General features: G+C 43.3%; 1 protein-coding gene across 8 annotated transcripts in view; it reads right to left on the reverse strand.

Moving 5' to 3' along the window:
- The window catches only part of ADGRL3 (adhesion G protein-coupled receptor L3), a 517,783-nt gene that overhangs the window by 97,390 nt on the left and 393,486 nt on the right, over nt 1-26,907 (reverse strand). For all 8 annotated transcript variants that reach the window (XM_064450191.1, XM_064450192.1, XM_064450188.1 and 5 more), the window contains 3 exons: nt 12,088-12,393; nt 9,825-9,928; nt 915-1,100 (listed from right to left, as the gene is read on the reverse strand). In XM_064450191.1, the coding sequence (XP_064306261.1) occupies nt 915-1,100; nt 9,825-9,928; nt 12,088-12,393 (596 nt within the window). The remainder of the gene's footprint in view (nt 1-914; nt 1,101-9,824; nt 9,929-12,087; nt 12,394-26,907) is intronic.

Genomic DNA, 26,907 nt, shown 5'->3' on the forward strand with positions numbered 1-26,907 from the left:
CCCATGTGTTTACATGAGATTCAGCAATGAAGAGGGTCTTGGACCAAGGAAACCCTCAACTTTAATTATATTCTTATGGACTCCATAGCCCCTATTTCCTCCCATGGCTGGCAACTTCTAGAACCTTTAGTATGTAGCAAATCCACTTAGTTCTGGAAATGACAAAAGGACTAACAATGCTTCTCAAACAGGGGGCACAGATACCACACCATCATCATGCAGTAAGATGCTTCTGGGCTAAGTCACAGGTCATCACTAAAAAGGCCCTCTAATACTAAAGTATCCTGAAGACCTTAAGTGTAAATATGATGGTATCTTATGTGCCTTTGGTAAATGCATCTCCAGTGTAAATAAATGTTTCTGTCTGCTTTTATTTGTTTATATTGATGCATAAAAGTGTTAATTTGACCTTCACACCAGCATCGTGTAATGTTACAAGATGAAAAATTCAAAGTCCAGACTCTCTCTGTCTCTTGGTGCTTTAAAGGTTCAGATTTTCTGGATCACATTACATAGCATTTCACAGACAGATTCAACACTGGAAATGCCGGACAAAATTCTGGTCTCATTCACACTGGCACATGTCCAAAATAATTGCCGTGGCATCACTTGAGTTATTCTCATACTGAGCCATGAGAGCTGAGACTACAATGAAGTACCTGGAGTTAATATATCTACACATCTAAGGGTATACATTTCCCAGCACCAATAGTACACTTGGCATTTACAACTGTTTCGTTTCTCAGCAGAATAAAATACACTGTAAACGAAAAACTGCCAGGTACTCTTGTCTACTACAAAAGAATCACTGCCCTAAAATGGCAGTCATTCAGAAAGACATTTATAATAGCTCTCCAGGGAGAGCCAAACCCTTCTTCACCCTCCTACCCATTCCCGAGCCCCTTTGTTTTTACCTTATTTAAGCTGCGTGCAGCACTGTCCTTCCCGCCTGGAGTCAGGTTTCGGAGCTGCACGTCAAGCAAGTTCACCAGCTGGACCATGGCGGACACAGAGTACGTGATATCACCAGCGTACAAGTGGTTTTTTGTGTGCTCCGCAAGCTCCCGCGCAATGTTGGCAGCCATCTCCCCCGACTTCATCTGCAATTGAGAAAACAGAGGAAAAGGTCGCCCCTAGCTGTTAGTATGATGTTACTCCAGTCCTTTCCAGCCCCACAGTGTTAAGCAAGTCAACTGCTTACCAGAAGATGAAGAAGAAGAGAGAAGAAGAGGAGGAGAAAAGAAGAGGAGAATCAGTTCCCAAGAAGAAAAACTATGGCAAGGGTCTTCATGGATTGGTCATGTAGAGTGTTTGAATATGGTTTAAGTGCAAGAGGTTTTTCCAGCTATGGTGTGCTGGTTTTGGCTGGGATAGAGTTAATTTTCTTCACTGTAGCTGGTATGTTGCCGATTGCACGTTGATGTTTTAGTGTGTTAAGTAGCGGCTAAGTGTCCCTAAGTAGCACCTATACTAGTCAGGACCTTTCCAGCTTTCTATGTACTGTCAGGTGCACAAGAAGCTGGGAAGGGAGGGGGCACAGCCAAGTCAGCTGACCCAAACTGACCAAAGGGATATTCCATATCATATGATGCCATGACCAGCATATTAAGTGGGGGAGTTGGCCGGTGGCGAGTGACCGCGGCTCAGGGACTGGCGACGTCAGTCAGCGGGTGGTGAGCACTTGCAGCACTTGTTTGTTTTGGTTGTTTACTCCCCCTCTCCACCCTTTTCACCTCTCTCGTTATTCTTCTTTTCATTACATTATTATTGTTGTTGCTATTATTAATGTTTTTATTTTAATTATTAAACTGCCTTTATCTCAACCCATGAGTTTTCTCACTTTTACCCTTCTGATTCTCTTCCGGCAGTGAGTGGCTGTGTGGGGCTGAGTTACCACTGGGGCCAAACCACAACATACGGTCACCATGCTGGCTTCAACACAACAATTTCTGATCTTCTGATAGGGTGCTTCTGGAACTGAGGGGCAGCTGCTTCTTTGCACGGCAGCAGAGGCAACAAAAGATGGCATTGCTTTCCATGGGATGCCCATGCTAGGGAGGGCTTTGGTTAGCTTGTCCCATTGCCTTATCTATGCTACTTGAAAAAAGAAGCAAACCATGTAAATAGCCTCTCATGTCAAGAAAGAGCAGTTTCTGATGCCAGAAGATTATTTGATAACAAAGAGATTATTTCTGTTACAAGCCTTGTGCAAAACTGTTCCGTGTAAAAAGAACAAAAATAGATACATAACCCAGATGAACAAGAGAAAAAAGTTCACAATTCCCATCATGTAGATTTAATAACCATGTGCTAATTTACCACTTAGCATTTGCACACAGGAGATGTGCTCCTTACCACAGTAGCCACTACCTCTGTGATGAGGCTAGTGATTCTCAGCAAATAAAAGCATACTAACTCAGGAGCAAAAGGCTTAAGGCTTCAAGCAGAGGCCCACTGGAAGGGAAAAACAAGTAGGCTGTTAGGCTGAATCTTCTATTAAAAGACTTTTATTGTCTAGTTGAGTTATAAAACTCACAAATCACCTGCAGCAAAATTCACTGTGTAATTATCTGGAAAACTCTCTTTCCTCCTGTGGCTTTTCCGCCATCCTTGCTCTGCTTTGCTTTCCCTGTCTGGTGCCCCTTTCCTCTTCCGTGCCACAGGGACTGAGGACATGGCAGCTGGTCCCATTTCCTTTCTACGAGCAGCCCACTACAAAAATACTATTGCAGGTTGCTGGTCTTTTTTTGGTTATATACCACTCTGCGATCCAGAATGGAATATCTATGGGGAACATGCCAGGGATAAGGAGAAATTACACAGGATGACTTTTAAATGAAGCTCCCACTTCTCTGTTGGGCTCAATGACCAACTCTGCTGGGTTCTTCATATGAAATTTCCAATTGTCTTAGCTTCCAACAGTCAGAAAACAGATATTTCTCTTGTTCCCTCAATTTCTGGTGCTTATTATAAAAATGAGATTCTAGGGAAAGATTACAGGCTGAGCTTCTACCTCTCTGTAAATCAATTAGCTGAGTTATAAATGAATAACTTACTTCCATCAATTTGACAGCAACAGCCCATTTGATTTAATGAAATCTAACTGAAGATGTTCATATGCTCATCTTCAGAGAATTAAAGCATATGATGATATAGATAAGATAAATAAAGCAGATAATGTGGTGTTCTTCCCATTAGAGCAATGATAACATATATTCAGAAATGGAATGATTTCGTCCTTGTTATACACAAGGCTAATGCCATAGAAACCAGATCCTATTCTTACAGCTGCCAGCTCTTCTAAGCAGCTGAAGAAAGCCACGCATCAGCACAGAGGTTGAAATTTGACCTCTTCTGTTGACACTCACAACTTTAAAGAATGACTGCATCAAATCCCTTTATATAATAAAATTGGTTTCAACATTTTCCTGCAGTTCATTGCTGGAGCTTAGTATGTATCATGACACATGGTGTTTCCGAAGCCTTGCAGAAAACTGCAGGAATGTAAGAGTTTTTTACAGATACATTAGAAAAAAAACCCTGCTACCCAATATTTGATGCATACATTTTCTTTTGGATGACACACCTATGCAAACTAGCATACTTGGAGGAAATTGCTCAGCTGCTACAAAGGCAAACCCAAGAGTTTTCTTTCCCCGTAATACGCCTCTTGTTGCATTCAACTACAGGCTGCTGTTACAATCATAGAATCACAGAATCACTGAAGTTGGAAAAGACCTCTAGGATCATCAAGTCCAACTGTCAGCCCAACACTGCCATGTCTCCTAAACCATGCCCTGAAGTGCCACATCTACACGTCTTTTAAATACCTCCAGGGATGGCGACTCCACCACCTCTCTGGGCAGCCTGTTCCAATGCCTGACCACTCTTTCAGTAAAGACATTTTTCCTAATATCCAACCTAAACCTCCCCTGGCGCAGCCTGAGGCCGTTTCCTCTCATTCTATCGCTAGTGACCTGGGAGAAGAGACCAACACCCACCTTGCTACAACCCCCTTCCAGGTCTGCAGAAGCGGGGCAGGCTAGCCAGTAACAAACCCTTTTCCTTTTATCTTGGACTAATCCTAAAAACTGTAAATCTGAGGAATTCTATGGTGACCAAATAAACACCCTAAAATAGGCAACAATGGAAGAAATGCTGGAGAAAAGGCATATTAAAGCTCAAAGTCTGTGAACTCACGGGACATAGAAGTATTTACCCAAACTCATTTCACACACCCAGGTTTCCGAAAAACACAGAGGTGTGTCCCTTGGGACAATCTGTGCCTGGCTGACAGGTGATGAAGCTACCTTCTAGCACTGGTGCTCATTTCCAAACCTGTCCATTGCCACCCAGGAAATGCAGCTACTAGTCACTGCAACAGTGCTGAGACACTCTTTTCATCCTGTCTGTGTGCATAATGCAAAGAGGTATCCACAATGATGGCCATATGACACGTTAATGCTAATTTCCCCAATCCTTTTGAGCATTTTCCACTGAAATTGAAGTGTCTCTTACAGAGTCCTGTCAAACCCAACTTCTGTTATCAGTCCCAAATGCTGACTGAATACTCCAGGCATAAGATATATGTCTGGTCTCTTATAACTCTCTACAACTACCTGGAAGGGGGTTGTAGCGAGGTGGGGGTCAGTCTCGTCTCCCTAGTAACAAGCGATAGCACGAGACGAGATGGCCTCACGCTGCAGCAGGGGAAGTTTAGGTTGGATATTAGGGAAAAGGTTTTTCACTGAAAGGGTTGTCAGGCATTGGAACAGGCTGCCCAGGGAGGTGGTGGAGTCTCCATCCCTGGAAGTATTTAAAAGACGGATAGACGTGGTGCTTGAGGATATGGCTTAGTGGTGGACTTGGCAGTCATAGGTTAGCGGTTGGACTCGATGATCTTAAGGGTCTTTTCCAACCTTAACGATTCTATGATTCTATGACTGAAACCCTTTTTTGGTTAATTCTAGGTAATGCTCAGCAAAGCTCACTGCTGCCCAAGAGAACATATTACTAACTTCCCATCTATAAAGCACCTCTCCACATCTTCCTTTTCACTATTGCTGCATGGAAGACGAGCTCTTAATGAGGTATTTCTTCCAAAACATGTAATACTTTTTAAGTAAAACACTGACATAGTCACATAGGAGCACAGGAACAATCCTTGCAGGTTCTTCAAGGGTCAGGCTATCACTGAGCGGCAAGCAAGAAGTAGGGAAAAAATGTGCAAGTAACTGAGCTTTCTACGGGGAGGCTCAAGAAGAATAAACGGAATAAAAATAATACATATCTCTCTGATTTGAGACTAATTTCTTTTAAATTTTCTATCTTGATTATGAAAAAATTAAATCAAAAAACCAAAAGGATTCTGGGATAAAAGAAAACATTCTGTTCAAACCAAATTGAGTTTCCAGTTGTTTTGGGTGAGTGTTTTTGGGTTTTTTTTTGTCTTTTACAAATTGATTAAATCTAGACTTGGAATGCTAATTTGAAGGAGAGGAAAAATGTTTCCTGCCAAAAATGCCAACACACAAAACATAGTTTTCCAGCTCTGTCAAAAAAATTGCTCCCCTCTTCCATTTGTGCATACTGGCAGGACTCAGGCCAGATTTACAAATAAGCATTGGCATACTGGAAATCACACTGTGCAACACTTCGCTAATATTTTCCAAGTTTGTGCCACTATGTCGTGTCTTCTTATGACTGAAAAGACTGTGAAGTAATAGTTGTTGTAAAAAGCATATATTCCTGCCTGTTTTGTATATGCCAAGGAACAGAAGCAGGGAGTTTTGTCTGGAAAGACTAACAACGACCCTCCTGCAGCATCGCTCACTATTTCAGCCCTACTTTTTGCAGAGGGAACCGACTGCAGAAGAGGACAGTAGAATCAAAATGAGAGTAGTTGCAGAAAATAAGTATTTAGGGAAGAAAATTCATAAGAAACAAGAAAGATGCGGGGAAGGGAGCAAATGTGCCAAAACACCGGTGGTCATAAAAATATTTTTGTGCAGCCTGAAGCTGACTGATATTAAAAAGAAAAAGATGGTATGAAAGACTGAACCATGATTTTTAAAAACAGTGACATTCAGATGGATCGGTCAGCTGGAAAGGCCATGGAGTTGATGCTATTTTCTAAAGGGACAAACATCTGACAGCCTTCATCGGGCACCATCAGCTGCCTGCAGTCATGTAAGCAAGGCTAAAAAAGGGACTGTGGGCTAACTTTTGACACCGCATGGCCATTTTCTTTCCCTGACAGAGGTTTCATTACGCATATGTGCATTCATGGAAAAGAGCGAGAGCATATCTACCAACCTTTTTTTTTCTTTTTTAAGGCAAACATCCCATTCACCTTTGTTTTTTTTCTTCTTTTATCAGATGATACCTAAGGACATAACTAACTAGTTACAAACACTGGTTAACCAACAGACAGACAGCTGGATTGGGTCGCTGCTCTCCATACAGTACAGTAGAGCTGGAGAACACTGAAACAGTGGTTTTGAAACTACTATATTCAAACAATTCAAACCGTATTTAATGTCCCTTTAATAATCCACCAGCCGTAGCACCTGCTCCATCAATACACAACGGTGCTCTGCAAACAGACTGTCAAAAGCTACCTGGATGTGGAGGATTTCATCATGGTGTCATCAGGACTGCAACTTCACCCTCGGGCCGGGACACGACGATGTGGTGGCATTCTCCACAAAAGCCCACTCCCTCTGCCAGACACACACAAGCAGATCTACAAGACCTGATGAAGGTACTTTGAACCCTGAGGTTTATCTGCTTTTTGTGACTGTGTCATCTAGGCTGTACACGAGGACAGTATGAACATGGGTGCATGTTCTTTAGATTTATAGTTTGAGGCTTTTCATGCATTCATGAAGGACACAATGCTTTCTATTCTGTTACAAAAAAGTCCTCCTCTCTTTCAGAGGCTTGAAGCTGCGCATAATGATGCCTCTCTTCCCAGGAAGCACCCACAACTGAAAGCTGTGGTGAGGAAAATATATTTTCAGGCAAGTCACACACTGTGCCAAGGACGGTACTGATGAAAGCAAGAGGTAAAACAAACAGGCTGAGACTGAATGTATGACCTCATGATCAGGACAATGCAATGTATCCAAAGCCGACCTTTTTGCTTCCTTTTACTGCTTGACTCTAGAAATAACCCAGGTAACAGTGCATAATTCAATCGCACTGGCAAGTTTATTCTCCTGCTACGTTACGAGGGCATGGTAGGCACCAACAATAAAGTTAAAGTAAATGTCAGGAGGCCAATGAATTGCTGAAGCAGACATTTGTTCTGATCTTCCATCAAGTACAATAACTCTAATGGAAGCTAATAGAGGGTTGTAAAACCTCATACCATGATGCAAGCAGGCAAACACCCAATGTATAGTCTGAGCACAGCAGGAGAAAGAAAAGAAGCAAGTAATAATCCTTACTTCACTACAGAGACACAGAGAGCACAGCATTTCCCTACCATCCTTCCTCGCTTGGCTGAAATCCCTCCAGGGGACCCATCACCCTTCTTCCTGAGCAGCTTGGACCCAGCAGGTGACAGAAGAGGCAAAGCAGAATAGGGACAAAGACACGCTGAGCAGGTATGAACCCTGGCTGCCAAAGAAATGTTTCTACCCATTTTCTAAGCTGTGCTGCAGCTGTGGATGCTATGGGATGGGTGACCAAGAAGGACCCAAGTGCTGGGGACACAGAAGAGCTGAGCTGCTGGGTGCGACCACCCCATGTCCTCATGGCATTGCTGGTTTACTGTTTCATCTAGCTGCCTCCACAGCAGCGAGAAGAGGAGCTGGCTTGGCTTAGAGCAGGAAGGCTCCTTTTTCAGCATTAGAGAGGTGCTGGAGCAAATCTGCAAGCTTCAGGCAGGGAAGTGTCCCATCTACAGCAGGGGTGAAAGGAAACAGTGCCTGATTTATGGATAAATCAGTCTTCATCTGTAAGTGCAGTGATGATTTCCAAGACTCTTGCTTGGGCAGGGAAACCAAGTAGCTATTGGTTATTTCATGATTTACAACTGTGTTTTCTGTAAAGATCCTAATGAATGTAAACCCCAGCACAAGCCCCTGGGCAACCCTGGCAGGGTTTTCCCCTATTTCCCCTAGAATTCACTGCTGGAAAGTCTTGATGTTTTGTAGCAGCTCTCCATAGAGGTTGGGCCACATATCCCAAGATCCCAGTGGATTCCCACTCAGGCATCAAAAGTTTAGATCCAGAGTAATCTGGCAGATTCCCCTAGCCTTTCCACCACTTGGTGAAATGTTCCCAAAGCTGAACATAACTAAATTCCCCCATAAGAATAATAACAATAAAAAAAATATCCAGTCCCAATTATAACCTGCTGGGCATTTCTGAAAACCTGGCTCTTCAATTTTAGCCTGCTTTGAGAGTGCATTACAAATTAAATAAGGCTCATTTGTTACACAAATGATAGCTGGGGTGTCAAATAAAATAAGCCTAACCTTGATGGAGATTTCATCAGTGCAGGCTATTACTTCCCCCTGCTAATGGCTAACGGCCTAGCCATCTTCACTGAGCAGCAAGAGGTCTCCCAGCTGCCTGGGTTATGGCTAAAGTAAGTAATATTAACCCCTCCAGGATAAGTATGTGGGTCATAAAACAAGATCTGCGCAGCTGCTCATGCCAGCAAAGGCAGTCTTTATTAATCAGCTAGCTGAGCGTATGGCAGGAGAGCTGCCCACCCTCCCGCACGGGACAGAATGACCGCGGGCTGTGCCATGTCACAGCAGCCCCACATTAGCTGACATCTTATCTTCCCTCGTCTTTGGGAAGGGACGTGTATAAAGACAGATAAAGTAAGATAGGGATGATCAGGGGAGTATGTGCTAGCGATCCACAGGTTACTGAGCCTCAGTTAAGATGGGGGACAGGGAGGAGAAAGCCAAAGACTTGTCACCCCATCCTGTTCACCAGAAAGCCAGTGCTCCCTGGGAGTGCAGGGCTGCTACCATGCAGCAGCACAGCTAGCCCGCAACGCCGGGACTTGCTCGCTCTGGCGAAAGGAGCGAATAAATCCCCACAAATTGCTATAATAAGGATTCAGCCCACAGACTCTGTGGCGTAAACACACATCTGGTCCCTGTTTGTAATGAAATCAGCTGAAAGCACCACTGTGCATTAATAACAAAAACGTTCAACATATTGCTACCAAATAAGCTCTGCTTGTCTTGAACTTCTATTGTCACATGTTAATGCACTTTTAACACTGATAAATGATGAAGTGCTACAAAACATTCATCAAGGGACTTAAGAGTCAGAAGATAAGCATTACTGCGGCACTGTTTTCTATTCTGTCAGTTCCTTCACAATTTGGGCAGAAGTAAAAAACAGAAAGTCAGAAGTGCAATGCAAACATTTCATATTGTGTCTGCCTTTCTTTCGTAAAGATTTCTCAACTGCAGGGTTTATCCTGTGCTTGCGTAGCATAAAAAAATCCTTGGGGGATGCATGAAAGGGAAAGTTTCCTTTTGCAATAAGTTGGTATTTTCCATATGTCCACTCAGCTCCTCTTTCTTCCTCATTTTCTTGCCACAAACAAGAACTGTCATTCACTCTAGTTTAATTCCACTCTCCAGTCCCTTTCCTTTGCCTTTCCCTCACCCCCTTTGCCTTAGTTTCCATTATATTTTAACAGTCTTGCTTTCTGCTTGCAATTCCTGGCTACTAAGCTTTATGTGTGACTGTTGGTCACTTTGGGTTCCTTGTTGTGAAAACAACCAGGAAGCTCAGGAAGGTCAGTGTATAGACTCGGTGTGGTCAATACATGGGAAGGGTTTTACCTTCTGAGTGATGTGGTTGATCCAGGGAGAAGAGCAGTTGCTGAGATCAGGTCCTTGCGGCTCCCAGATCCCATCTGGTGCAAGACACCGGAAAGTTGCCACACCTGGAAAAGGAAAGGCACTGTGTTCAGTGTTATTGGTTGAATTCTGCCCCCAGGACCCCATGTCACAGGGTTCATTTCACAATGACGGCGACCTCATGCAAAGCCTGGGAGCTTATTAGTCCTCAGGACCTCAGTAGGGCTGAGTCATCTCAGTGTCCTAGTCTCCCATCATCTTAGTGCTATGGGGCCCTAAAACATAAAAGACCCATGAGGTAGTGCAGGGATATTATATCCAATTTGCCAAATGGAGATTATGGAGAGCACTCTACCTTAGGCCAGGCTGGAAAGTTGCCAGGGACTAAGAAATCGAAGCTGGATCTCAAACTCTGCCTCACAGCTGGCACCCCAGGATCAGACCCTGTGCCTTGACTCTCTTGCTGCTTTACAAAGATTTTACTGCTCTGAATCACCATTAAGCCATTTGGGTGAAAACACACAAAAGTTTAAATGCTACAAACACCAAGGCGTAATGCTGGGCTTTACTGTCCACCCCCAGATGGCGAGAGGGACTTTAGAGGAGAGTTTTGTTTGGCAAGGGCCACCCAGATCCCTGCTGCAAAAGACAGCAAAGCACCTCAGGCCCTTCCTGACAAAGAGAAATGCATCTCAAATGGTGCAGTTAAAGATCTTTAACAAGCAAGAAAGCTGGTACATGTAGATTAAACACTCTGCATCCTATAAAGTGTTCTGCCCTGCAGAGCTGAACTTTTCAGCAGAGGAGTGAATTACAGGCTAGGTCTGATGGTATTACCGATTAAAACCAGTGAGAGTTTGCTCATGCCTTCAAAGGGAGTTGGAAGAGGCCCACTGCTAATATACCACAGCTTTTAACAAGTCGCATGAATCACTGAAATTAGAGATGGGAAAGGCTTATTGCCATCCCTTATCAACAAGTTGGGTTTTTTTTCCCCTTAGCTATTTTCATCCAGTACTTAGCTCTTGTGCTTAGAAAAGGGCTCCCTGCAGCCAGCCTTCATTTTCCTTTTTTATCTTTTCTTTCCTTTTTCACAGCCTCGGTTCAGACTATCCTTCCCCTCTCTGGGAACCACATGATAGTTTTTGCATTAATTTTACCAAGTGCTTCTGGGAAAGACAGCAAAAATGTTCGTTACCTATTCTCACCACTGATGTCTCTCCATGCCCCTCATACTTCAACGTATATTTTATCAGTCTGACCCCTTCAAATTCAAGAGAGAGTCAGGATTTGTGTACACAGGTGTGAATGGCTCCCCAGGGAAATGGGAGTGGAGAATTAACAGAGTCTCCTCTGTAACCCAGATCCCTCCAGCCCTTATTTTCAGGCAATTTCCTCCTCTTTCTGATTCTTCTTGCCAAGCAGGTTCTCAGAGCTGGACACCAAAACTAGCTTGAAAAATAAATACTTTTGGAAAACTGCATTTGTTAAAATACAGCAAACCGAACCATATGCCAAAATCCATTCTTCATTTGACCATGTTTTCATTTGGACCAAAAATTTCCAAAAGCAACCTTTTGGAAGAAAATAGTTGGGGGAAAGAGTAGAAGAAAAGGAGAAAAATCCAATAAAAAATAAACCATTTTGAAAGATTTGTCTTAGTTTTCCCACTGCTTTTCCTGCTGATCACACTGGATGCTGGCTGCAGTTTGAAAAATCACTCACACTGGTTGAGGAGTTCAATCTGGGAATACCTGTGCTCCGAAATGCTGGCCCACAGCCTTTGAAATGCAAACAGTGCAGCACAGAGCTTCAAAATGTAAGTTTTGTTGATTTCCCCTGCCCCCCAACCTAAACATGCAAAGCATTGGCCATTAACACATCAGTCAACGAGCCCAGGGGCTATAAATATAGGCAAAACCAGCGCATCATACATAACTTCTGGAGGCAGAGGCTCTTATAGCTCATCAAGCTCAACCCCACAAGGCCATTAGCTTGTACTCTCCTTCAGCCAAAGCTTGGGCTGCCAAGATGCCACAACGTGCTCAGCATACTGAGGCTTTGGCCCTGGCCAGCTGCTTGCCATACCTCACCAAGGCAATGTAGACCTGACAGAAGGCATCAGCATGCTCCACTGATGAAACCACGTGTGCTACAGGGGCCCGTAAGCAACCTGGTTACACACTCACAACGTCCCATGGGCAAACGGACGATGCTCACTGTGTCTTCCTGCCCCTCAACTCACCTATTGAGCCCATGGGACATGGCTGCTTCGCCACCTGGCCCTGCCGAGTCCGAGACCACATAATATCGCGGGCTTCCATGGGGTCACAGCTCTCCGCGCCGGCCGGCGGCAGCTGGGAGGATGCAGCTGGGAGGTGTGTGGTCATTTCATCAGGGACGTCAGCCATGGGCGATGGTGTGCTGGTGCTCCTGTTCCTCCTGCCTGAAGCCGAGGTGGTGGTGGGGCGGCTGGTGCTGCTGGTGGCCACACGTGGCGTGGTGCTGGCGGTGGTGCTCCCCGGGCCCAGAGCCCCTGATGTCGATACTCCTGAAACAAAGGCAGAGCTGATTAAAGAGAGGAAGGAAAAAAAGGATGCAAGGCTATGTCCAGAGGATGTCGCCTCTGCCAACTGCGGTGGCCTGCGGGGTGCAGTTAGAGCTACAGCTAATGCAAGGCTTGCTGCATAGCCACCTTTCAGAGAGAAGCCGGAGCACAGAGAGAAGCACACAGAGGGGTAATGACCGGTGGAGCACAACTGATTTTTCCAAGAGCACTAGCATCTGATGAAAATAAAGCAGTACTTTACGCCCTCACTGTTTTTCTTTCTGGCATTTTAGTGTAAAAATCTTATTTTCCATCTTTCAGGGAACATCTAGCACAGAAGTGCTTTTAATTTTTTAGTGTTGCTGAAGACCCAGCTGGTTTGGACAGAAAAACATTTTCCATGGTGTAATATACCACCACTCCCATCCCCAACGTCCCCTCCCAAATTCACCCCCAAAACAGCAGTGCACAGAGGGCTGAACACAAGGCTTCAGAGTCACAGTTGCTCCATGTCCAGCAACAAGAATTGGAGTTTCTACATTAAAGGCAGCCATGTTTGAACCCCAGCCTAGCCAGAAATTAAAATTAAAGGCGAGAATCACCCTATTGCCCTGAGGAGAAGCCTCTTAACTATCCAGCTGTGTGAGCAGGCTCAGCCTGCAAGCTCCTGAGACCAGAGACTGCCCTCTCTTCTAGGTCCAGTAGAGCAGACCACGCTCATTATTTGTGCAATATTAGTTATTAATGTATATTGATATTGCTGTTATCGGAGTTCATTCAAGTCAACCTATTTCAAGTATATAGATGCCTACCTTTAGTGTAAAATTGGAGTTTTTCCATTCTGAAAGGTTTTTTTTGTTATTTAAGTAATTTAAGCCCATGGTGCTGTACACAATTCTGCCCCAGGGTAATCAATAACATGGCAGCTGAAGCACATGCTTGCTCAGGTTTCAGGTAACTGTACTCCAAGCCTGAGACACTCTCTCCTTAAAGTTTAAAACTCAGCAGCATGATAAACAAAATTTTCTGAGGCATCAGTATTCTTAAAGAAAACATTCAGCTTAAAAATCTCAGTTCTACCGTTCCTGCAAAACAGGATTATCTTCTCCCCTAGCCTCCAAAAAGGCGAGCAACAGCGCAACAGGCATTAAACCACCTGAGCACCAGGACACTGATCTGAAATCAGGTCTCCTGAGCTTATTGATCAGATTTTCCAGCCTTCTCATGCCACCTCCCTTCCACTATGAGCCCAGGGTTTCAATGAACTCCAAAAAATACAATGCAAAATCCTGCAGACGTTGACAGATTTCTTCTAGTTTCTGCTCAAAGCTGTGCTAAATCACCAAGCAATGATTTCCATCTCATGTTACAGGGAGGATTAAAATTTGTAGAGAACTTCAGCAAATATTACCTGTTTTTACTACAGCAGGTCTTGCCATGAGTACATATTTTATTTCTTCATAATAACAATTAGCCCGGTAGATAACCACCTGCAGAAATTTTCCCATTTACCCATGTAATAACAACTTATTTCCCATTTTGAAAAATGACCTATCTTGTGCGCTACAGGCACAGAGGTACCAAGTGGATATAGCAGATGCGGTTTCAAAGCCAAAACTAGCAAACCTCCCTTAAAATCATTCTTACAGTAATTTGCGAGCATATAGAAACATATACTGAGCACCCAGGAGCTCCCCTTGATCCGCACGCAGGGGTGCTGCATTTCTGAGCCTAGTTTTCATTGACAATCATTGAATATCTCACGGCATGTTGTTTTTGGAATAGCTCTGGCAAGTTTACTGTAGCAGCTAGGCACAAGGGATTTAATGGCATTTTTCTTTAGCCATAAAAAAAAGAGTTGTTTTATCTTTCATAAATCCCTTGGCACTGATGTTGAAATCTCTTTGAGGGCTTGTTCTTCCAACTTTTTTCTTGTTCAGCTGGGCTTTCTTGCTGCTTTTAAAAATAAACACCTCCACCATTTACATAGGACAAATTATAAGAAGACATAAAGTAGCTGCCCAGAAGTGGCCCAACGGAGTGAGATGGATGGGATACCACTGAACTCAGTTCAAAGGTCTGATTATTCAACGAGTCAATTTGGTAATGAGCTTCAGTGAACATGATCGCCATGCTAACACCACCCAGTTTCACCAGCCCCAGGCAGCACTGCTTTCCGATTTTGCTCACACAACTGCTATGTGCTTTAAAACAAAGTTAATTGGTAAGAAGGGAAGGAACAAGAGATCAGGATTATTTACATATAAATGGTTCTCAAATCCAAGCAAAACCACAAAGAGACTGCAGCCTGTGCAAAATTACCTAAATCCTACAGCACAGAACAGAGATCAAACCTCCAGATTAACTTTGAGTGCCAATAAACTATGAATTTTTAACTGGGGGAAAAGCAGCATTCATATAATACTTCATAATACAGTCTTTGCTCATAGACAAGCAGTAACCTTTAAAAATCATCATCACTAGAAAACAACAACTAAAAATGTATTACCTTGACTATTATACTTCTACAACTTGTTTTTACCATGAGTTGCCATATCAAGAGTTTAAAGGCAGCTTTTGGGTAAGGCTCAGTTTTTACTACTAAGCTTCAAATCCAAAACATTCATGAGACTTTGCAGACTTTGATTCCACGAAGCACAGTGATGGAATAGGTATTTTCACAGTCCTTCCAAGAAAGCAAACTACGGCTGTGGAAACATCTCTTCCCCAGAAACACCCCAAAGTGATACTTCACTTTTTTCTTCCCTGCTCTATCCAGACAGCTGGCACTAATAGCAGAAGACATAAGTCTTGCCTTTATTCAGACTAGAGCTGTAGCTATATAAAAACCCCAAAACATTTCCAGCATCCACCAGGGAGTAATTGTAACTCCCAGAGGAGCCTCTCTCTACTCCCAGAACATTGACTAGCAAGCAAAATAAATTGTTAGTTTTTTCCCTTCTTTCTTTTATTTCCCAATCTTTACACAGACCTCAGGCATCTGGAGGAGGAATTTCACTTGGTGGAAGGAAAATCATGGGAGGGATTTACTCACAGGGATTTGGTCGTAGGGAAAAATCTTAAATAAATAATGGTCTGTCTGTCTGTCTTCCCCTCATTTCCTTCTTCTCCCCTTTCCTGGCCTAAAACAACAAGTGCACAACTGGCCTAAGACCAGCGCTTTGTGTCTGCCACTGGGAAAATCCAGCACACATCATCTTACCTTCTGCTCTGCTCACCTCTTCCTGGTGCTCCCAGACATGGGGGACTGCTTTTCCAGATGACTCTGACTAGTGTTTTCCTATTACAAAAGCAGCTTTGATTGCAAGCAAGGCTATTTGCGATCACCACCAAGCTACCTTTTCTCTCATATTTTATTTTGGCAACTAAGTATGACCCAGTGTACTCAATAACTGAATATACTTTTTAAGAGATGTTGTGTTTTCTGTCCCATGAATGAAGATAACTGGGTGCCCCTCGAGCAGAAATTGCAGACAAGATTTCCTGGGTGAGGTTTGCTGGCTTTTGCTAGGTTACAGATGACAGAAGACATCCGTCAAGCTCTCCCATGGGTGTTGTAATCTGAAGGTTTAGCCTGATGGCTATGTGCTACGAGCCAGTGTTCACTCATGTAATCGGAAGGAGAGACCACACTCCAAGTTTCATGCGCAAGGTCCAAGCAAACCATGATGACTTCACTCTTCAGTGAGTTTTGCGTTCCTGGGCCTGACGCTGAAGCAGATGTGCCGGGGTGCTGGCGGCCAAGAGCCTGTGCCTGGTCCCTGTGCTGCAGCTGGTGCAATGCTCAAGCAACTGAGGTACAGCTAATCCGAGGGGTTCAACATCTTCAGGGAGATACAGCAATCCGAGTGCCCTCTTGAGCATGTCTGGGCTTTTTTCACAATAATTTACACACGTCGCTGCTGCACTAAGGTGAATGGAGCATTGCTGGTTTCTGAAGGGCTGCGAAAAATACAAAACCTGAAAGTCCCTCTCTCCCTCTGTGCTAGTTTTGCCCTTTTCATATTTGGCAACCACATCCTTTGCTCACAGCATCCGCTTTTATCATTTCTTCTTCTACTGAAAGATGGTGCAAGTTGCATTTACATAGCAAATAAGGTGGTTTAGGCATATCTTGAAAGAAGTGGCACAAAAAACCCCAAACCTGGTACAGTTGGTGGATTATATCACAGCTGTTTCTCTCTTCCCTGTCATATAAATACATCTCATGGGAATTAGTCTTCCACAGGCATTTTCAAACGTATTTCAGAACCTTTTCTGAAACTCCATAGAGAAAAAAATTATTTGAAAAGAAACATATTCCCATTTTCTGTTCGTTTTTTTTCTTTTCTTTTTTTTTTTTTTGTGGCTTTTCACCAAATTCCCTGTAAGGTGACAGAAGAGGATGACTGAAGTCAAGGAGTGCCTAGGTGGAGCCTTGCACACTCGGTAGCATCCCTAAGTGCTGCATAAGCAGGTATCCCATCAACACAGTCATTAACACATTAGTAGATTGCAATGTTATACTGAGTCCATGCTGCAAAAGACATCACCCTGCAAAAGCATCTTGTGTTGGATGTCTGCTGGAAGACCAAAAACCACATGCCAGTGCCACCCAGGAGCTGTGGGCTGCAGAATCAACAAAGCAGGATTAGCCCCTAAATTATGTACAGCTCCTTCCACGTGTTTGAGAGAAACTATGATTTATTTTTATTGCAGGCGAAGGCCAAGCAGGCCTCACATCAAACATCTGAACAGCTCTCCCCTGTGCTCACACATGCCATTATTCAGGGAAGCTGAGCCAGAATCGTGTGTGAACATAAAAGTTCGCACACTGTTTCTGGAAGGGTTGGGGTTGCGTTTTTTGTTGTTGGAGCTTTATTGACCGCGACTTTCAAAGGGCTTGCAAAAGCTATTGGTGGGAAGAAAAGATTAGATAAGCAATGGCCACCAGAGTGTTCAGGATGGCACACGGTCTTCAACAACACAACTGCATGTAGTCCTACACCCTGAAAAAGTCATGTGAAGTGTGATACATAGATACATAGCTCTTCTTTTTCCTCCCTCTTACCTAATGTCTGAAATAAAAGGAGGATGCTGCATCTGAGAGAAGAAAGGCCTATTCCCTTGCGGACTGCTGTCAAATGAAAGAACCCTTTCTGGATTTCTTTTTTCTGTCTCTTGCAGTAGGGGATCAGTTTTGTGCCTGAGGCTACTCTGCCCACATGTGACTATTCTGCTGGGCCTGGGCAGATGCTGCGATGGATATGGGCCAGATGTCGAGTTCCCTCTACCAGGGGAAAACCTACAGCTGTGGTCCAAGACATGGTGCAAACTCAGCTGTTTCAATGCACTTCAAGCTGGAATCACTTAACACACCGGGTTTTCTCATCTGAATCTCAGTTTGACCATTTAACATTAAATAACAAAGAGTAAGAGCTGAAGTGTGCAAAATCATCGCAACAGGCTCAAGCCCAATCTGCCCCAACTCTTCCTTTCTCATTGCACCACAACTCTTAGCAAGACACTTAATACATTCAAAGCAGCCACCACACGGGACCGATTTCCAACAGGCAAAAATTGTCTACCAAAGCCCTTTTGAATCAAAACTTTACATTTCTGACAAAGATCGACCATTCATTACACATGCCAGATTGCTATGGAAAGGTCATTTTGTCAAAAACATTCTAGCTATTATTGCAAACTTCCAGGTTTTGCCTGAAAAGATAAGAACCCAAACAGCAGCTGGGCTGTTTTTTGGTGAAATATCAACTTTTATCTTTTTGTGGGGCTTTTTGTGTGTGTTTGTGTGTATGTGAGTGTTTAATATTTTTTCTGGCTCCCAACAGCTCTTAGTGTCTGGTCCCTAATTCAGTTGTCATTTGAACAAAATAAGCTACTTTTTTCTTTTCTTCTTTTCCTCTCTCACCCATTCTTCTCCAAGAAATTACTGGATCCCACTTAAAACACGTACCTTCAGAGACATCAGGCAGTGTTTTAACTGTCATTGGCATGGGGTTACAGCACATCAACATATCTAGCAATACCAGGAAATTAAGTGGTACAGCACATGAGCATCAGCTGACGTCTTCACCATTGTCCTCTTCCATCAGAAGATAGTTCCTAAAGCCTTAGCTCTGTTTTCCTACTCAGGACCTCTGCCAAATCCACCTTCGTAAACCTCTCATACCTGTTGGTGCCCATCCAACGAGGGAATTAATGCCATACTGCTCCTTCCAGACTTTGAAACTGATTCTGGGTGTTCAGGCAGAAATTTAACCGGACCATCATGCACAAGACAAAAATTGAGCATTATTTTTCAACATCATGCTGTAATGCTTTTAGAAACACAGATGAACTATGCCCATAGGAGGCCTGGTAAACAGGAAAAGACTACAGAAGAGCTGATCTAATAGACAGTAGATCAGGATTTATTATAAATGGACTAATCTAATAGGTTTGCGAGTTCAGTTCAAGAGCTATTTTTAGCCAATCTTGCTTCAAATCGCTCTAGTTCTCAAAAATACTGTCAGATGTTGTTGCAGTTATTTTGAATTTCTGGATTTGAACGCATAAAATCTGCTACCATTTTTTTTCAACCCACATGTTATTTCACACAGGGTAGAAAAAGGCATACAATCTCTTTTTAAGGGCATACCAGCTGCATATTATTACTGAATGTATGGAGTGAACTTCTAACCTCCTAAACAATCTCTGTCCCCTGGCGCAATTCACATCCATCAGAGCCAGTGGTGCAGATCTTATGCACCGTCTTCCAACCTGAATCCTTCAAACTCTATTAAAGAGAGGCCCGATAGGAATTCCTCAGTATCCCATTGTTAGAGAAATCACTTTTGATTTCAGTAACAGGTGCTGTCAGTTTTTCATTCAGACCATGCTAAAGTGCAGACGTGTGAGCACTATGCCTACAGTTTCAAAAGATTTACTGGAGGCTGAGATTTCCACACTTGCACTTTTTTTTTTTTTATGTTTTAATTAAAACACATATATGTTTTATCCATGCAAGCTGAAACAGATCTTTTAGTTTCTGTGCAGAACAAGCACATGCGTAGCTACTAAGAGGGAAAAACAATTTTTCCCGTCCGTTTGGCAACAGATGTAGCTTCATCTAATGTGTGTTTCCTGCCTTTTGCCTGCACTTCTGCATCTTTAATTGAACAACTTTTATGGACTCTGCAGAGGCAGTGCCAGATGGAGCCGGTCCTTCTCCAGCAGTTCTCCACCTCTGCATTTGTGATGAATGGAAGCGAGTGCAGGAGTCATAAAATGACTATTCACGCCCTAGCATTTTCTGATCTCTCCAATCAACATGATGAGTCCTTCCGAGGGCCAAAGGCAGTCAGTTTATACCACTATCTGAAACATTTCTTCAGCTGCAAGCTACAAACACAACTTTAATAAGAGAAAACCATCATCTTCAAATAGTCTCTGTTCATCTGTGTGTGTAATATCTCCAATCTAGATGTTAGTCAGAAAGATGGCCAATTGCATTCGGATAAATGCCTTGGACTCTTTTAAACATATCATAATCTGCCTGTGAAATGGCTGGATGGTTGATTTCCAATTTGTGAAATGGTTCAAATGCTGTAAATAAAAAAGAAATTGGACAGCTTTCAAAAGGACAGATTAGACTTCAATTCTCAGTAATTCGGTACTTCCAAGCTACACACTCGTGATCTCAGTATTAATATTTAAAATCCGATTGTGTTATGCTGTTGTCTTGAGGAAGAGGGCATAGCACAACAGAACCCAAGGAGGCAACACACTGGAACCACAAGAAATCGTCTCCCTGACCCCACAGCACGTACATGTGCAAGAGGTGCGGAGGGAGAGGTGGGTAGAAAGCCGCCTGGCCTTGCTCCCTCCTGTCTGGTCTGGCCGATTAAAATCACAAAGGCTGCTTTTCGTGTTTACTATGCATCTCCCCTTATACCACATGCACCGTCCCTCGATCCCAGCTGCTCGGAGGCTAGGGGTTTGAGGTCCCTCCCAGTGTCATGTACCATCGCTGGGCTTCCAAATCAGCCCCAATGCCCAGTACAAACACACTCTGTGAGTGGGTGCCCTGGTTTTGGCTGGGATAGAGTTAGTTTTCTTCATAGTAGCTAGTAGGGGACTATGTTTTGGATTTGGGCCAAAAACAGTGTTGATAATGTAGAGATGTTTTAATTACTGCTAAGTAGTGCTTACACTGGTCAAGGACTTTTTTAGCTCCCCATGCTCTGCCGGGTGCACAAGGAGCTGGGAGGGGGCACAGCCGGGACAGCTGAGCCCAACTGACCAATGGGATATTCCACACCATATTGCTCCATGTTCAGCATATACAGCTGGGGGATGAAGAAGGAAAGGGGGTATGTTCAGAGTGATGGCATTTGTCTTCCCAAGTAACCATTATGTGTGATGCAGCTCTGCTGAACACCTGCCTGTCAATGGGACGTAGTGAATGGATTCCTTGTTTGGCTTTGCTGATGTGCACAGCTTTTGCTTTACCTGTTAAACTGTCTTTATCTCAACCCACAAGTTTTCTCACTTTTACCCTTCTGATTTTCTCCCCCATCCCACTGGGTGGAAGTGACTGAGTGGCTGCGTGGGGCTTAGTTGCCAGCCAGGTTAAACCACAACAGTCGGCTGGTCTGCTGAAATCAAACAGAACAAATGGAATAAAACACAAAATATCAAAGGTGGAGTTAGGGTTTTTTATACCCTTCTTTCTCTAACCCATGTTAGGATTGACTTCATTAGCATGCAGGTCACACTGCATTCCCAGGCATGAATCAGAGACCTGAAAGCAGGGCCTGCTGTCTGTACAGTAGATGTTATACCCACACTGTACTTTTAGCATCCTCTAGAGCAACAGGAATGGTAAACCTGCCAGCAAAAGCTCACCTTTTGTCTTTTACCAACCCCATCTATTTTCTCCTCTTGCTACAACCCTCTGGTTATTTCAAACCTGATTCAAAAAAAGAGACATACTTCTCCAAAGCTGCCAAAGCGATTTTTCTCTACAGGGCACTTGCTCCACTCAGTCTCTGACTGCATTGGCTTCTATGCCATTTATTTGTTCTATTTATTCTCGCTCCTATGAGAAAACCAGCCTGAACTATGGTGAGAGCTGACCACCGAAACCAGTAGAAATAGGGAAATGCTGAGAAAGGCTATCTTTTCTTATCCATTGGGCATGCCCTGGTGCACCTTCATGTAAGACCCCTGCTGTAAATCAGAGCGCAGGCACGGCCTCGACCTCTCAGCCACATCTAATTTTGGAGTTTGGATTAGATCAACCCTCTTCTCAAACTTGCCAGCATTTTGTTTTCTGCCCCTGGAGTGACAGATGGAAGGGAGGGAGGGAACAAGGCTGTGCTAAACAGAAAAAAATCTTCCACATAAGCCAACCCTAAGAAGCTGACAAAACTCCATTGTAAGCATATCAATATTCAGCTACTTTCAGAAATAAAGCAGTTTCCCTGACAAACCATAAAACGCTGTTTAGCTCCCTTCCAAAACTCTTTATTACCCGTGTAGAAACATCAATTTTTTGTAAAGTTCAATTCTAATAGATGTATTCATGTTGGCTCAGGGATCTGCCTAAACAATGCTTAACTACAGGACCAGTGTCTAAATTTGTTATAGATATCTGATGTTCTGCTGAGGGCTTTAACAATGAGAGAGCCATTAATATTATGAAAAACATATTTGCTTCAGCAAAACGGATTTACAAGAAATAAACAAACTGTGCAATATACAGCAGTTTTAAGGTGAAATGAACTGGGTACCACTTTCAAGGATCTCCCATTTTTATACTAGACATCAGTACTTACAGACACTGGCAACTTGGTACTCTATCAAGTCCATGCTGATGTCCTAACAAGCCTGGTGTGCAAACATCCCTCACCTGTGCCCCGGTGGTTATTTTTTTGTTGAGGAAGGACACTGAGGTGCTGGTAACAATGCTGAATATGCATTCATATGCCTCAACATCTCAAGGACATGACAAAGATCTCCAGCCTGAAGGCTCCAGGGCTGGACACATTGCCATGGCTAGTCATCTCCATTGAAAAGTCATAGCAGAATGCTGACAGGTAGGAAGGAACAGCATCCAAAAATCAGGAAAGGAGGTTTAACCTAACTTGCCTGGCTCTGCGCCATTACAGGCTACCAGCTCTCATGCAGTCAGCTTTGGCCGAAACGTAGCTTCAATCTCCTACCTGAGGGGTTGATGACAAGATGACAATACATTAGTCCAAGGTAGAAAAACCTTCAATGCTGATTTCTAGCTTTACATCTGTCAGTTTTCATATTATTCTTGTTAATGGCTAGTTCAGACCAGCACATTGCAATGTAAGCATGTTTTTCCTTGTGAAGCAGAGGAATATACCCATTGACCTTGTAGGACTTTGAATTGGGCCCACAGAAAACACAGACATTAAAATAACCTACAAGAAAGTAAGTGAAAAGTAGTGCTGAGGAGCAATGTATTTTAGGTTGAAGGTGCATGACGGCCTCCCCAGGTTTGGCATGTGGTTTTGCATGCAGTTTATCAGGTGCTAAAGTTTACATGCCCAGGGGAATTACTGGTGCAAAGCAGAGGCACCAAATGCACGAAGGAATATCCAGGTGCTGCTGTGCCAGAACAGGGATTTTCCATAATGTATTCTTGGTCTGGAAGTCTAAACTGCACCTGATCTACTTGGGCTACCAACAAAGCCGTTGTGGATCTCCATGAACATCAGCAGAACCTGAGGAAGTTGGAAACTGGTGAGGAAATGCAGATAGGATGACACAGAAATGAAAGAAGTAAATTGAATCCCTTAGAGATTTCTAAGTTATGTAATCTCCTTGCCTTTGTATAATATATACACCCATAAAATTAAGTGCCTGATATCACTGCAAATCATAAATTTGGTACTTTGAACAAAAGAACCATGTGTCTCATAAAGAAAAAAAAACACCATATATTCAACATGTGAAGAAAGAGGAGATAGAAGAGAGACAAGAGAAAGTCTGACCTAGTCCAATCCACATATCTTAAAAAATATACCTGCTGCCTAGCTAAATGATAGTATATCTTCATATGACTGCAAGATTCAAAAGCATAACAGAAAACCAGGAGAAAAAAAAAAGTAGTCAAGCAGTTTGTATCTGATTCTGAAATAGAGGAGAAACCCTTACATACTCACAGATATTACTTTAAGGAGAGGATAAAACTACTGCTACAATACAGAGCTAAAGAGCTGCCGTATGATTCTAGCACACAGCCTAAACATCTTTTTACAGCTCTCACCGGTAACGTAAAATAAATGCACCAGTCTACAGTAATTATGAATTTTCCCCCTCTTCAGCGTCAAATATGTTGAAATGTTTTTGTTTTGTAAATATTTTACAGCAGGCCATTTAGTACATGTGTTGAGACCTGTATTGCAATTAGCCTTGAGCCTTTCACATTCCGTGCACGCATCAGGAAGTTTCATCAATTTGCAGGGAAGAAGTATATTAGCTTTTCTAGCCATTACAGAGCTTTACAGGTAGTAAAACCCTAAAAAATCCCTAATATTTCACATTATCCACCCAGAACTTTCATTTTATAATAATGGTAACCCAAAATCTAGCTCAGTTATGTCATCAAAAGGAACTCTTCTTCCATTATCTTAAATGTAAATGAGAAAAAGCATGCAGCTGAAGCAGACAGAATAATTTATGAGAGGAAATCTGTCAGGCCAGAATACTAAAAAAACCTGAGCAGAACACTGAACTCATTTGGAACTGAGGAAAATAGCAGACTTTCTAGTATGGTGGTCAGGCTCGAGATGGAAAGGGAGGAAGAAGGTCACCTGTCACAGACCCTCATGGTCAGCACTAAGAAAGTCAAGAAGTGTTTAAACCTTCAAATAAATATTAGATTTTTTTCTTTTTTTAAGATGTTAGAGCCTGACTGGCCATTGACCCAAGACACAGTTCGCTGTGTCAGTTCGCTGCATGCCAACCTGGAGCCACTCAGCAAAAAAGAAATTACAGATGTAAGCACTGCAGTGGCAAGTGGCTTGCCTGCTCTGTTCAGCTGCCACAGAGATTGTTCCAAGACAGAGAAAAATGCGACTTTGCTTGAAGAAGAGAAAAAGAGAGAGATTTCTTTTGGGAACCTGAGTCATCCAGTCTATGGACAGGAACAGGTAGCATCAAAAGCTGTTCAATTTGCCCTAGACCCAAGGAGTTCTTTGGACGTGTCTCACAACGCTGATGACAGGAGAAGCCTACAGATTCCTGCAGTGCCATCGCCTTCACTGTATCAACACTTCCATGCCTGAGTCTTGGCTGGAAATTGTGCCACCCAACAGCAAGCAACTTCTGACTTTGTCTCCTGAAAAACACGCTGTCTCTTACAGCAAATCTCTGGGGCACAAAAGAAACAGCAAACATTAAAACTATTTGCTCACCTTTCCTTAAGGTGTTTTGTTGGTGCTGGGAAAGGCTATAGCCTTTCCATGGATAACTGGAAAATCCAGAACTACAATATTGATGCTAAGAATGACTGGTGGGAAAAGGCAGGGGAAAACTCCACCCCAACTAGACAACCCGATGTTCTTATTTCCTTCTCCTCCTGCAGAGGACATAATTCATTGCGGTCCACAACACACTCCTGGGAGGTGCTGAGACTTGCCAAGGATTACAGTAAAGAGGAAGATGAGGAAGGCTTTGAACTTCCTACGTTATTGTATGAGGAAATTACCGCCTACTGCAAAAGAATGAGCCCTTCTCTCGATCCAGGTTACTCCCTGAGGAATCTCCTGCAAAGTCTGAAGCTCAGACAAGGTATTGGACTGAAGGGACCACTCTTCCCATCTTCTGTGCCAAGCTCAGCATGTCCACAGTACATTTCTGAGCACAGCATACAACTCCCTAATCCTCTTGGCAGCAGTCACTTGAACAAGGTCAGTCCCCTCAGCCTACAAGATGCCTTTCCAAATTAAGCTGTTATTTTCCCTTATTAAACTTCATATTTGAGCTAAAACAGTGACACTGATTCAGTTAAAGCATCGCTGTCTGCATTTCTTGTTCAGAGCAGAGCACACAGAAATCTCATAGAGACCGAGATGCCTGGTCAAACAGACTCCAGTGAGGCAACGGGTTGTAACGAAGGGAGATGCAACTTTATTTCAGCAACATGCATCATTTCCAGCTCCAGGGGCAGCAATGCGAATTATGCTTCCTGGACGACACTTTGTCTTCAGTAATAGCAACGTGCATCCTGTACCAAACAGATTCAAGAACGTCTCTGAGAGCAGCCTACAAGACGCTGGTACCTATTGGGGCACGCTGACCTGCCACTTATTTGCTATACAGAGCTTTCAGCCCACCGGGGGCTGCTGTTTTGGGTGGGGATGGGGATGTTTTTCCCTGCGAGGAGCTACTGTTCTCTGCCATTCACCGCTACAGAGGGAAAGGGGTGGAAATAAGAAAAAAATCAGCTCTTGATCCAGCCAACTTTTAAACATGAGCAAGCACTCACTCAATAACAGATCTCACTAAGCAGCTTAGGCTGAATATGGTCTAATAGAAAGGAAATTTTAAGTGTGTGCAAAGAAAACCAAATAAAACACATAAGGAAGGAACTGAATCTAAAAGCAGATATTAGATTTATTTTCTCTCTTGCACTCAGCAAATACTGTTCAATGATGTTAGACAATCTGTTTGCCAGCCGAAGCATGCAGGACTCCAATAACAACGTAACAGAAAATTATGTGTCCTTTTCTGTCAAGCTGAGGCAAGTCCACCCTGTGGTGTTTGCCTAAATGAAAAACAAAACCGTGGCAGAACTGACCCAGGCCAGATTGAGAGCATGTTGAATGCGACGGGACAGAGCTGGGGAACAAGGCAAAGAGGATACAGAGGGTGTAAAATGAGAATGAAGCCAAGCGCAAGGACCAACCTGGCGTAACAATTCCTTCCTCCTACAATTAATATTAAGTCGGGCTTTTCTAGGTTGCTTTTTCCGTTTTGATAGTATCCAAATTCTAAAGCACAGCCAGGTTGGTTGAAAGCAGTACGAGCTAAGCCAGTGTCACTGAGCATTTTTCCTTTGGAAACAATTTCCCTGCAGGGATCCTCCAAGTGAGAAATGTGGTGCTAGTTTGCCTTCCTCAGCCAACAGAAACATTGTGCCAGTGAGGCTGAGCCCTCGCAGGTGATAGGATCCCTGCTGAAATTTCAGCCTAACATTCAGAAATCCCCCAATCTCCCTCTTACCCAGATTTCTCTCCCTGCACTTTGAATAAAATCTCATTCATGTGGAACCTGCATTACAGCTCTCTGGGCCTGACGCTGGCTCACCTCCACTAAAGGGGATCTTACATAGTTTTTCGCTCTTTTCCTCATCCCAGGTCAGCTCCAAAACTTATCCCTCTTTTCTGATCTGTTGTTGCCTACAAAACACTTTTACATATGCCCCTTGAGTAAGAAGCTGCTCCTTCCAGTTTTATTTCTCCATTGTTTTCCATTTAT

This window comes from Phalacrocorax carbo, chromosome 4 (genome assembly GCF_963921805.1).
Source record: "Phalacrocorax carbo chromosome 4, bPhaCar2.1, whole genome shotgun sequence".
NCBI lineage: Eukaryota > Metazoa > Chordata > Aves > Suliformes > Phalacrocoracidae > Phalacrocorax > Phalacrocorax carbo.